Raw genomic sequence first — 13,364 nt, 5'->3', positions numbered from 1 at the left:
AAATATACCACCTTTACACACTCGACCAATTAAAGTTATAAATCAACAGGTGACTAAAGGGTGACAGAATAGGTTTCTTTTTGAAAGTACCTACAATTGTGTCACTAAATTACACACTGAATTGCACCTATATAAAATATATACAGTATAAAACTGCACTGTAAAACATGCAGGAGTATTTTATGCTCACTGCATCACCATCAACAAATTAAAACTCAGTGGGCCCACACACACACACACACTCATACCCCACCCCGTTGCAGGCCTGTGTCGTTGCTAGTGTACGTTGTGGCCGGGAAAATGAAAATGGCCTCTTCACTCTCCTGAGCACAAATAAAATTAAACAAAATACCTCAGATCCAGATGACTTTGATCCAGATGACAGCGAATAAGATGCCAGCGATCCAGTTGACAGCGACCCAGTTGACAGCAGTCAATATGACAGTACTTTAGATGACAAATCCAGATGACGATCCAACGAGCAGCAATCACCTGCCGCAGATCTCTTTCAATTGCTTGCTTTCACTTTTAATCACCAGCTGATGAAAGGCAACTCCCACGTAATCAGAGGAATCACCAAATATCCCGGCTATTTGGGGTGATATCAACTTTTTTTAAAAACTCTTTCAGTGTATTCGCATGCTCAGCTCACAGTCCTCCTTTTTCTCCTGCTTTTCCGTTTAACTGTCCCTCTCCGAAGTTCAGTTTAAAACTCTACTACTGTCAGTTAACACTCTAGGCATTTAAAAAATGCCTACTCACTCTGAACTGATTAATAACTGACACTGGTAACTTTTCTGATAAAAACCACACAGCGAACTCCAAAACAAACACAAAACAAACTCAAAGTAATCAGAACTGTGTTATTCACACGCGATCTACATTACAGTGTCGTGTTTTTTTTTTTCCGTGATTGATTCTCAATCAATACAGCCGCGCAGCACGTCTCTCATTCCGTTTCCAAAACTGCCGGCTCTCCAACCCCTTTTTTTCCCAAACAACCAATCACATTTCACATTCCATACCGGAAGGCGGGACTAAACACGTATAAACCAATCATAAAGGAACATCTAACAAACTTGTTTACCCCTTGTATTTCAGTGAAGGTTGATCAAACTTGCTATCTGATCATGTTCTCAAAGACAAACGCACATATCATTACACATCAACATTAGGATGTATATATTCACAAATGAATGCAAAACGCATTTTAGATTTAATTCTGTTCTGGAATTAATATGAATGAATAAATAAATAGATAGCTAATAAATAAATAAATAAATAAATAACCTTAAGATTATTTCAAAACTTAAAACGTGTAGAACTTCATTCTACTGGGTTACACGCTCCCCCTTCTAAACATCTCATGTCCTCATGAGATTACCTCATTAAACTTTAACAGTTATCTCAGGCTCAGCACAATTTCTTACTTGAACACAATGAGTACACTGTGCCATAGGGTGGCACCACACTGTATTACAAAACTTTGGTGAACTGTCACCACCTTGTACTTTTACAACCATTCCTTTGTGAACTAAGGTTAAAGACTTGTTAGTGGGTCTCCCCAGACAATCATAGCTCAATCTGTCTATAGGTCTTGTGCTTCTCTTAGGTCGCACATGAACAGGCTCTACTACCTCTCTAGTAGTATTGGCTGTTCCAGGATCTCCCCCTTCTAGAGCAGGATCTCCAAGTTCCTCAGGAGTCTGCTCCAATACTGCTTCATGGCCCTGGTCAGTGAATGATGTGTCATCTATCTCTGCAGCGGGTCTATCCAATTCATCCTGATGGTTAACTGTTCTCTCATCTACTGAAGATTCCTCCTGTGTTACATACTTTTGAGTTTCATCGACCCTATCTGGGTAGTAATACCACAAGTCATCCTCTTCACTGTCCGAGTCATTTCTCAATCCACTTCCTGTCATGTTCTGATTTATTTCCTTTAATCCTCTTCCATATTTTCTCCCCACAGATTCTGTCCTGATCTCTGTTGGAGCAGCTGTATTTTGGAATTTTCCTGAATCAGACAATCTCACATCATCCCCAACAGGTAAGAGATGGTCTCTGTGAAGAGTCCTCACACTTCCCATTCCAGATTCAGGTTTTAAGCGGTATACAGGTAAGTTCTTCAACTTTTCAACTATCAGGTAAGGAACAGAATTCCACTTGTCACCAAGTTTGTTCTTTCCTATCAAACCCAGATTTCTTGTCAGCACACGATCTCCTACAGCCAGTGTCTGGTGTTTTATGTGCTTGTCATACAATCGTTTGTTTCTCTGCTGACTTTTCTGTGCAGTTTCAGTTGCCAACTGATATGCTTGTTGTAACTCTGACTTCATTCTTTCCACATATTGTCGATGGCTACCAGCTCCTTTTCCATCAGGTGAAGTTCCAAAACACACATCCACTGGCAGACGAGCCTCTCTTCCGAATAGAAGATAGTACGGGGAATATCCAGTTGCATCATTCTTAGTACAGTTGTAAGCGTGTACTAATCGGTTGATGTGCTGACTCCATCTGTGTTTCTCCATTGGATTCAGAGTACCGAGCATGGACAGCAGTGTTCGGTTGAATCTTTCTGGCTGAGGGTCTCCTTGTGGATGATAGGGTGACGTTCTGGATTTTCTTATACCGAGCATGCTAAGCATTTCTTTTATGAGACCACTCTCAAAGTCTCTTCCCTGATCTGAGTGGATACGGGTGGGTAAGCCATAGTGAACAAAAAATTTGTCGCACAGTATCTTGGCCACAGTTAGCGCTTTCTGATCTTTGGTTACAAATGCTTGTGCGTAGCGAGTGAAGTGGTCGGTTACAACCAGAACATTGCTGAGACCTCTGGAGTCAGGCTCAATAGATAAGAAGTCAATACACACTAAGTCAAATGGCCCATTGCTGGTTAGGTGGTTCAGTGGGGCAGCCTTCTTAGGTAATGTTTTTCTCATTACACATCGCCCACAATTCTTAACATACTGCTCCACATAGCTAGACATTCGGGGCCAATAGAATCGATCTCTCAGTAGTTCAGTTGTTCTCTCTACCCCCAAATGACCCGAGTCATCATGCAAGGAGCACAGTACATGGGACCAATACCTTGAGGGTAAGACAAGCTGTATGTTTTCCTTTCTGCAGGATCTGTTGGTGACTCTGTACAGAAGTTTATTCTCAATTTTCAACTTGGGTCCCTGCCGTCGTAACAGAGAAATTGAATCATCTGAACTCCTAGCATCAGTAAGTATTTTTCCAGACTCCAATTCTCGCTTAACTATACCAATTACAGGATCTTCATCTTGAGCCTTACTTAACTCCTCATTGGTCAGCTGTTCCATAGGACTGAAACTCAATGAAGTGGGACAAGCAAATGCTTCTGGGATACTGTGAGGAGAGACACATAAATGATCCACCAGCCTGGAGGATGACTCATCACTTTCATTAATTCTTGCCAGCTGGCAAATAGCTTTTACTCCTGACTTTGGAATTTCTTTCCATTCTGTTGAGATAGCTGATTCAAAGGGGTAGCGTGACAATACATCAGCATCTGTGTTGTGACTCCCAGGCTTGTATTGTAAGCTAAAGTTGTATGTGGCTAAAGCAGCTAACCATCGGTGACCTGTCGCACTCAACTTGGCACTGGACAGCACATAGGTAAGTGGATTGTTGTCTGTTTTCACCACAAACTGAGCACCATAAAGATAATCATGGAACTTGTCCACAACTGCCCATTTAAGTGCTAAAAACTCCAGCTGATGTATGGGGTAACGCTGCTCAGATGCACTCAGCTTTCTGCTTGCGTAGGCTACTGGCCTAAGTCCACCAGGATGCTCCTGATTCAAAACAGCTCCCAGACCATTAAGGCTAGCATCCACATGAAGAACATAGGATTTGTTAGGATCGGCAAAAGCAAGTACTGGGGCATGTGTGAGACAATAAATGATCTTACGAAATGCTGCTGTACAGGTGTCATCCCAACGCTCTCCAAAGGGCTCAGTCGTTTTGTAATATTTCCTGCCATCTGCGGTCTTTCGGATTTGGCCAGATGTTGGTGGGTACCCTTTAGTGAGCTCTGTTAATGGCCTTACAATGGCTGAGTAGTCTTTTATGAATCGTCTGTAAAATCCACAGAAACCGAGAAAGGATCTCAGTGACTTCAGATCAGTGGGCATTTTCCAACGGGTTACCGCCTCAACTTTGGCTGGGTCAGGTGATACTCCAGCAGCTGACACAATGTGCCCCACATAACGTACTTGGGACTGACAAAACTGGCATTTGTCAATTGAAACTTTGAGGCCACACTCTCTGAGCCGATCTAAAACTTTTAATAGTCTCTCTTCATGTTCTTCAAGAGTTCGCCCAAACACAATGATGTCATCCAGGTAGACTATTACTTGAAGAAGATGCATGTCACCAACAGCTTTTTCCATTAGCCGTTGAAATGTGGCTGGAGCTCCAGTAATCCCTTGAGGCATCCGTTCAAACTGGAAAAATCCTAAAGGACAGATAAATGCTGTCTTCTCTTTGTCCTCCTCAGCCATGGCTATTTGATAATATCCACTGCGAAGATCCAGCACAGAAAACCACTTACTGCCAGCCAAACAGTCCAGAGCATCATCGATCCTGGGAGTAGTGTACTGATCAGGGAGGGTGCGAGCATTTAGAGTCCTGTAGTCAATGCACATCCTAACTGCTCCACTCTTTTTCCGTGCAATTACAATGGGCGATGCATACTGGCTTCTTGATTCTGTAATTATTCCAGCCTCTAAAAGTTCTTTGATATGGCGTCGCACATCCTCGATGTCCGCAGGAGCAATGCGTCTGGAGCGCTCTCTGAAAGGTTTGGAGTCTGTTAGTCTTATGTTATGTTCAACTCCTTTGGCTAATCCCACATCCCACTCATTGGTAGAAAAGACATCACTTCTGACTGCCAACTTCTGACGGAGTCGCATTTCCCATAACTCAGGGATGGATGACTCTTCAAATTTAAACAGGCTTGGATCAATTACTTGAGAGCTCTTTTCTCCAGAACCAACAGTAAGTGTGTCGGTAAGGTACACATTGGCCATTACTGTACCCGATGGAATTGAAATGTCCTTTGAGGTCTCATTATGGACTAACACTTGCACACTGTTATCTTGAACGGTGGAAGAGGGAAGCACAAATGGAGTTATGAATGTACCAGCTGGAAGATTATCCTCTTCAGGTGAGTCTACCACAAAGATTTCTTTTTTCAAGGGTTTCTCAGTCTCCATTTTACAAATGGCCAATACTTCTCCTCTAGATGGAACTACACACTTTCCAGGTCCCATCCATCGTACTTTCCCCTCAGGCTGGTCGATTAAGGTATTTTTACATGTCTGCTGATTCAGATGTATTTCAGAGAGGTTAGTATGAATTCTCAAAGCTTGTGCAGTGCTGGAAGCTTTTACATCATGACGGAGAGTAGCAAGGCGCTGGAAGAAACTGGCGTTTGTTCCAATAATGACTGGCAACTGGGAGGGCCCTTGAGGTTCCGGACATACGAGAGCCAGGATGGACAGCGGCTCCTTCACTCCACTGACTGAAAAAGGGAAAGTGACATCCACTACTATATATCCCTTATAAGGGTAACTTGATGAACTGAGGCCCCATATGGATAATCCAGTCAAGGGTTGAATCGGTACATAATCTAAATTCTTAGAGTACCAACTTTCAAACACTATTGTCACCTGCGATCCACTGTCTAACAGTGCTTGACATAAATGTCCATTAATTGTCACTTCTACTGTTGATGCTGGTCCAACTAGGCCTTGTGGAAGACTGCTGGCTTTGTATATGTTTGTCTGACTCTTTTTGGAGAAACAAACTTGGTTCTGGGTTTTTCTGCTTTCATTAGCCTCAGACTTCAAACTCTTAGCTTGACGCAAAGAACGAATTAGCTTCTGGATTACTTGGTCTGAATTTTGTGGGGCTTGACACTTTGTCGCAATATGACCATCTTGCCCACATTTGTAACAGAAATAATCATCGTTTGTTCTGGCTGACTTGCGGCTGAATGATGATGAAGTGGACTGTGATGGTTTCGGTCGTTGTTCTGTAACATCTAGTGAGCCCTGAGAAGGACTGACACTCATAACTGCCAGCTGTTGTTGTAAGTACTGAACTTGTTTCTTTAACTCTTCTACATCTTCTGTTTTTTCCATCAGGTTAGATTTCTCTCTGGGTTTAACCACCAAAGAAGAAGTAGAAACAGTTTTGGGCATCACACCATGTAAGTGTGCACGCAGCTCTTGAATCTCTCCCTTGAGTTCTTGAATGACAGATGTGCTTGTGGTTTCATCACAATACTGTATGGATTTGGCTTTAGCTGACATTCTGTGGCGAGATGCTTCACTCTCTTCTGCCTCACGTATCTCCTTCAGCAGACTCAGGAAAGAAGGTGGGCATACTGTACGTTCTCGAAGCCTCAACTGAAGCAACATGAGGTCAGAATTCACTGCCCCTCGAATGAGTTGTTCTACTCGCACTTTATCGACCATTCTGAAAGACAGGCCGTCTCTTTCAACCACTTTTTTAAGAGCCTTGTCAATCCTCCTCAGAAACTCTGATAATGCCTCCCCTGCATTTTGACGCATAAGTCGAAACTTAAAATACAAATCTTCACCAGACTCTGAAGATCCAAAGGAACTCTCTAATGCTTCCACATACTCTAAAGCACCTGCTTCTGGATTTGAGAAACGAACAGCTCTCACTATTTCCATTGCTGGTCCTTTAAGGCTTTCCATGATTCTGCATCGTTTTTCTTTTTCAGTACAGTCACACTCCGTTATCATGAGCCTTGCTTGATCAATCCAGTTATCCATGTTTTCCTCTCCAACTGGGGTCGGAACGATAGCTGAAAATGTGCGAAGTCGGCGGTATGCATTTCCATCTCTTGTTGGCTTCACGGTCCTTTCCAGTACTTCACCCATTGCACGTATAATTGATTCAGGAGAACTATCACCAGCACTGTGGGGTGTAATTAAAGCTTTTACATCACCAAACGTTTTCCCTTCCTCCACCAGGAACTTTGTCAGCTTTTCAGAGAATCCTTCAGTATCTGTATTAGAGGCACTTTCTCTTTGTTGGATCACGATAACTGACCAGGGCTCACTCTTTTCTCCCTTTGTCACTTCAGGAGGAATACGGGTGGAGTCAGTGGCTTGTCGGCACTCACACAATACCATCATAGACTGGGCAGTGGGTCCTTCTCTTGTGTCTCTCACTCGAACCCTTCCCAGAGCTTTCACAGTTTCCATTACATCTTCAATCTCTGCCACTTCTGTATAAACAGGTACATTTAACAGGATTAAAGAATGAGTAGCATCAATACTGGCTGCTTCACACCATTTTTTTAACTCTGCTTGAAGACTGGGGTCCTTTCTCAAAGCCATAGCAACAGTTTATGCACTTTTGAATAGAAGACAGTAGGTGCTTGGATTCAGATAATTTAACTTGTCACTTCTTTCTTTAGGCACTTATCATTGATGTATCAGAGGGAGATCCCGGACGAGCCCCCACTTTTATGTAGCGCCACCTAGGTGTATTAAGTTTAAGATAGCGCTCCAGGTTCAATACACTAAATGCCTACAGAGATGTTAAAGTTAGGCCCCTCTGATATATTTCAATGATGTAGTGTAAATAAGCAGATTAGAATATAAATGTTTGCTGAGTTTGAATAAATCACCAGAAATAAACTGTGTGAATAATAAAACTCTTAGATGAATCAGAAAATATAATAAATTTAATTAGAATAGAAATATAAATATTGGGAAAAGATCCGTGGTGTAAAACAAAATACAAAATATAGAATTTATGCACAGCCGAAAGAATGTAAAATGACCCAAATATAAGTCAACACAAGGAATTTACGATGAAGAATAATAATTAAACAAATATAGAAATATACCACCTTTACACACTCGACCAATTAAAGTTATAAATCAACAGGTGACTAAAGGGTGACAGAATAGGTTTCTTTTTGAAAGTACCTACAATTGTGTCACTAAATTACACACTGAATTGCACCTATATAAAATATATACAGTATAAAACTGCACTGTAAAACATGCAGGAGTATTTTATGCTCACTGCATCACCATCAACAAATTAAAACTCAGTGGGCCCACACACACACACACACTCATACCCCACCCCGTTGCAGGCCTGTGTCGTTGCTAGTGTACGTTGTGGCCGGGAAAATGAAAATGGCCTCTTCACTCTCCTGAGCACAAATAAAATTAAACAAAATACCTCAGATCCAGATGACTTTGATCCAGATGACAGCGAATAAGATGCCAGCGATCCAGTTGACAGCGACCCAGTTGACAGCAGTCAATATGACAGTACTTTAGATGACAAATCCAGATGACGATCCAACGAGCAGCAATCACCTGCCGCAGATCTCTTTCAATTGCTTGCTTTCACTTTTAATCACCAGCTGATGAAAGGCAACTCCCACGTAATCAGAGGAATCACCAAATATCCCGGCTATTTGGGGTGATATCAACTTTTTTTAAAAACTCTTTCAGTGTATTCGCATGCTCAGCTCACAGTCCTCCTTTTTCTCCTGCTTTTCCGTTTAACTGTCCCTCTCCGAAGTTCAGTTTAAAACTCTACTACTGTCAGTTAACACTCTAGGCATTTAAAAAATGCCTACTCACTCTGAACTGATTAATAACTGACACTGGTAACTTTTCTGATAAAAACCACACAGCGAACTCCAAAACAAACACAAAACAAACTCAAAGTAATCAGAACTGTGTTATTCACACGCGATCTACATTACAGTGTCGTGTTTTTTTTTTCCGTGATTGATTCTCAATCAATACAGCCGCGCAGCACGTCTCTCATTCCGTTTCCAAAACTGCCGGCTCTCCAACCCCTTTTTTTCCCAAACAACCAATCACATTTCACATTCCATACCGGAAGGCGGGACTAAACACGTATAAACCAATCATAAAGGAACATCTAACAAACTTGTTTACCCCTTGTATTTCAGTGAAGGTTGATCAAACTTGCTATCTGATCATGTTCTCAAAGACAAACGCACATATCATTACACATCAACATTAGGATGTATATATTCACAAATGAATGCAAAACGCATTTTAGATTTAATTCTGTTCTGGAATTAATATGAATGAATAAATAAATAGATAGCTAATAAATAAATAAATAAATAAATAACCTTAAGATTATTTCAAAACTTAAAACGTGTAGAACTTCATTCTACTGGGTTACATATATATATATATATATATATATATATATATATATATATATATATATATATATATATATATATATATATATTTATTTATTATTTATTTATTTTTTTTTTACCTCAACTGCAGTGGTACAAGATGAATTTGTCATTAAAATGTTATTAAATATTTATGATGCTGTTAAAAATTATTTGATAGTTCACATTTAACAAAACGTTTTAATGTCAAAACTGATTATAATTATACAGATTTATGACAAGTTATGTTGTCTTGGTAATGTCACGTTGTCATGACAGATGAAGCCTGGTTGTGATGTATTTGTTTATGTCAAGCTGTCTTCAAATAATCTCATCTTTGCATTTAAAATGACATAACTGAGAGAATGACACTAATTACTAATTACTTAATAACAATAATTACTAATTATTACAAATTATAAATGTATATAAAACCATTTTTTTAAACATTTTTAAAACTATTTTTTTCCTACTTTTTTCCCAAATATATATCACCTATAGGTTAATCCTGTACTCCTGTAAGAAAATATCAGCATTCGGTACATACTTTCAGTTTTACCTTTGCTTGAAAAGACCAGATCTAATCCTATTTATATGAAATAAGCCTGCACCTGAGCGGGTTTGAGCTTCCAGAATTGTTGCCAAGACAACAACTCTCGGATGAATTTTGAAGAACGAAATGATCCTGGATTGTGTCAAATTGTCAATAACCAAATCTAGCTAATTGAGTAATCCATGTACGAAGAATGGACCCCTGGTTGCCAAAGCAACATTTAAAACATTCAAACATTACAGATTTGGGTTTGTTTTCTAATATATAATATCAGTTTATTTTAGTTAAAATAACAAAAACATTTCATCCCAAATCTGTTCTGCTTGGTCCTCATTTCATTTCATTTTTCTCTGGCTACAGATGAATGAACCGCCAACTTTTCCAGCATATGTTTTACATAGCGGATGCTGTTCCAGCTGCAACCCAGTACTGGGAAACACCCATACACGCTTACATTCGCACACACTCATACATTATGGTCAATTTAGTTCATCCAATTCACCTATAGAGCATGTCTTTGGAGAGTGGGGGAAACCAGAGCACCCGGAGGAAACCCACACGAACACAGGTAGAACATGCAAACTCCACACAGAAACGCCAACTGGCCCAGCCAGGACTCAAACCAGCAACCATCTTGCTATCAGGCGAAAGTGCTAACCACTAAGCCACCATCCCACCCTTGGTCCTCATTACCCCCATCATTATTTCTTTTTTTGTGATAATGAGCAGCCTCAAAAATAAAATGATTGCTCTCTGTACATTATCACACCTAACATAATCCTTTACCACTTGGAAGTTATATTAAACTTACCCAAAAGAGTGGCCACACAGGCTAAAATGGCCAGCAAGGCGGCAGTACTGAGTCCAGGAGAGGGTAAGGAGGAGTGCTGGGGCAAACAAACCGTCTCCCGGTCCCACTCCGCCTCACTCTGCTTCTCCTTCTCTCCAGCCCGTGCTCCTCCTCTCAGACATGGACACACAGACACCGTCACCGTCCCCGTGCTGGTCAAACCAGAAAGCCCATCTCTTAATACCAGCGGGACATAAAGGGTGATTGAGGATGAAGTAGAGCGAGACAGAGTCTGCAAAGGTGATGCCAGCACCAAGCTAGCAGTAGGGCCTGGAAAAGAGGAGAATAATAGCAAAGAAATTGAGAAACACAGAGAAAAAAAATGGAAGGCTTTTAGATCAAATTGTGCTCGATGGAACTTTAATTTAATTGAACTCAATCGAGTGCGCTTTAATTCCATTGCCGCTCGTATAACATTTGTACAGACCAGTGAGTCCAAATGCGGCATGAATGCCAGAGCACATTTCGTCTGTGTGTGTCGGGAGAAGATAGATGTGGCAGAGAAGCAAAAGCAAACAATGGGGAAAACAAAAGAGCAGGGCACAAAGCAGCCACACAATGCGGTCGCAGACACAGACTAACGGATCAAGAGAGACGCCGATGCACAAGGCTGGATGGGAGAAACAAATTGTGGAAGAGACTGCAAACCTCCACTCTCCCTGATGCTGAAGTTGAGGGCAGCGTTGGAGTCCGGAGGGATGTTGAAATGGACGGCGCTGTCATTTCCCCCCTCGTCTCTATCAATCGCCCGCAACACCTGCACCACCTGAGAAAATGAGATAGGAGAAAGATGGAGAGAGAGAGAAACAAAATGAGGAGCAGAGCCAAAAGCAAGAAAGGAGAGAAAGGATAGAGGAGAGCGAAAGCGTAATAGAAAGAGAGGAGAGATTTGTTTAGAAAAAAAAAAAACTGATGCACATTTTAATCTCAGATATCAGCATTAACCTCGCCGGCACCTTTGCAAATAGGTGACTGGAGACTGATTAGCCCACACCGCGCAGTCAAACAATAATTAAGTCTGACCGAGTACTAAGCCTTGGGGAACACCCAAACATAGACGCAGCTCTAAAAACGAGGCGCCGACTCTAGAGATCCACTTAAACTAGAAATAATCACTCGGCGGGCTTCTTTTTGCAGTGCTCCCCCCTTACACATTAGGGAGAAAAGTTAAAACAAAAATGAGTCGTGCGATGCAGATCAGAGCTGCAGGCGATTGTGCTGAGGCATGAAAAAGGGTGTTTTTTTCCCTGTGATTCGTCAAGTTGCATTAGTAGTTTCCACAGGCTTAAGGGTCACTAAACTTTCTTCACAAAGAAGTTACACAAGCTTCCACTTAAATATATAAGCAAGCAGACATTCAGAAAGAGCTTTTATTCTAAGTAAATGACTTGTGTTACATCAACAAAGGGATCTTTTCTATCTCTATCAATGGTTTTCTCATAAATAAGTTGTATCTACTTGTATGAAAAGCAACAAGCACAACAGTACTGTATTTAGTAGGCACTTCTTCAATATAAACTATTTTATAAGAAATAAATGCTCTTATTTAGCAAGGACAGACCACATGGATCAAAATTAACAGTGTAAATGGTATTTATATTATATAATAATATTCTATTCATGCAACTTTTTTCACCAAAAACACATCACTGTTTTCACAACTCTTTTCAGCACTGATAGTGAAAAGAAATGTACCTATATTCATGCAGTGTTAATGAGCACTAAATTCGCATCAGTCAGATTTTTGAAGGACTTTTATATTTTGAACAATGCTTAAAATGATCTAACTCTTATAGCCGAAAACTGTATACACTGTACATAGTTAATTGGATTAAATACTAATAAAAATGTTAAAAATTGAAAAATATATGTTTCTGTACCCTTATTTTGCAATAAGTACTGTACACTACCTGACAAAATTCTTGCCGACAATCCCAGTTGTAAGAGCAGCAAAAACTAACTAGACTTCTAGTTGATCATTTGGAAAAGTGGCAGAAGGTAAATTTTTCCTATGAATCATCTGTTGAACTGCATCCCAATCATCACAAACACTGCAGAAAGTCTATTGGAACCTGCATGGACCCAAGATCCTCACAGAAATCACTAGTGATAAGTTTGGTGAAGAAAAAAACATGGCTTGGGGTTACATTGGGGTATGGGGGTGTGCGAGAGATCTGCAGAGTGGATGGTAACATCAACAGCTTGAGGTATCAAGACATTTGTGCTGCCCATTACGTTACAAACCACAGGAGAGGGCAAATTCTTCAGCAGGATAGCGCTCCTTCTCATACTTCAACCTCCACATGAATGTTCCTGAATGCAAAGAACGTCAAGGTGCTCCAGGATTGGCCAGCCCAGTCACCAGACATGAACATTATTGAGCATGTCTGGGTAACATGAAGGAGTAGGCATTGAAGATGAATCTAAAGAATCTTGATGAACTCTGAGAGTCCTGCAAGAACGCTTTCTTTGCCATTCCAGATGACTTTATAAATAAGTTATTTGAGTCATTGCAGAGATGTATGGATGCAGTCATCCAAGCTCATTAGAGTCATACACAATATTGATTCTTTTTCCACTGCACCATGACTTTATATTCTATACTGTACATTATTTCTGTTAAGTGTCAAGACTTTTTTCTAAGCAAAGTCAGACCTTACTGTCCTAATTAAATAATTAACAATCAAGGAATGATCATATTTCATTTT

General features: G+C 40.6%; 1 protein-coding gene across 1 annotated transcript in view; it reads right to left on the bottom strand.

The window, feature by feature from the left end:
* The window catches only part of LOC130246236 (uncharacterized), a 273,191-nt gene that overhangs the window by 12,974 nt on the left and 246,853 nt on the right, over positions 1–13,364 (bottom strand). The window contains exons 10-11 of the mRNA XM_056479115.1: positions 11,305–11,422; positions 10,618–10,926 (exon numbers count right to left, since the gene is read on the bottom strand). Coding sequence (XP_056335090.1) covers positions 10,618–10,926; positions 11,305–11,422 — 427 coding nt within the window. The remainder of the gene's footprint in view (positions 1–10,617; positions 10,927–11,304; positions 11,423–13,364) is intronic.

This window comes from Danio aesculapii, chromosome 2 (genome assembly GCF_903798145.1).
Source record: "Danio aesculapii chromosome 2, fDanAes4.1, whole genome shotgun sequence".
NCBI lineage: Eukaryota > Metazoa > Chordata > Actinopteri > Cypriniformes > Danionidae > Danio > Danio aesculapii.
The sequence above is the reverse complement of the archived record's forward strand: the minus strand, read 5'-3'. Positions and strand labels throughout refer to the sequence as shown.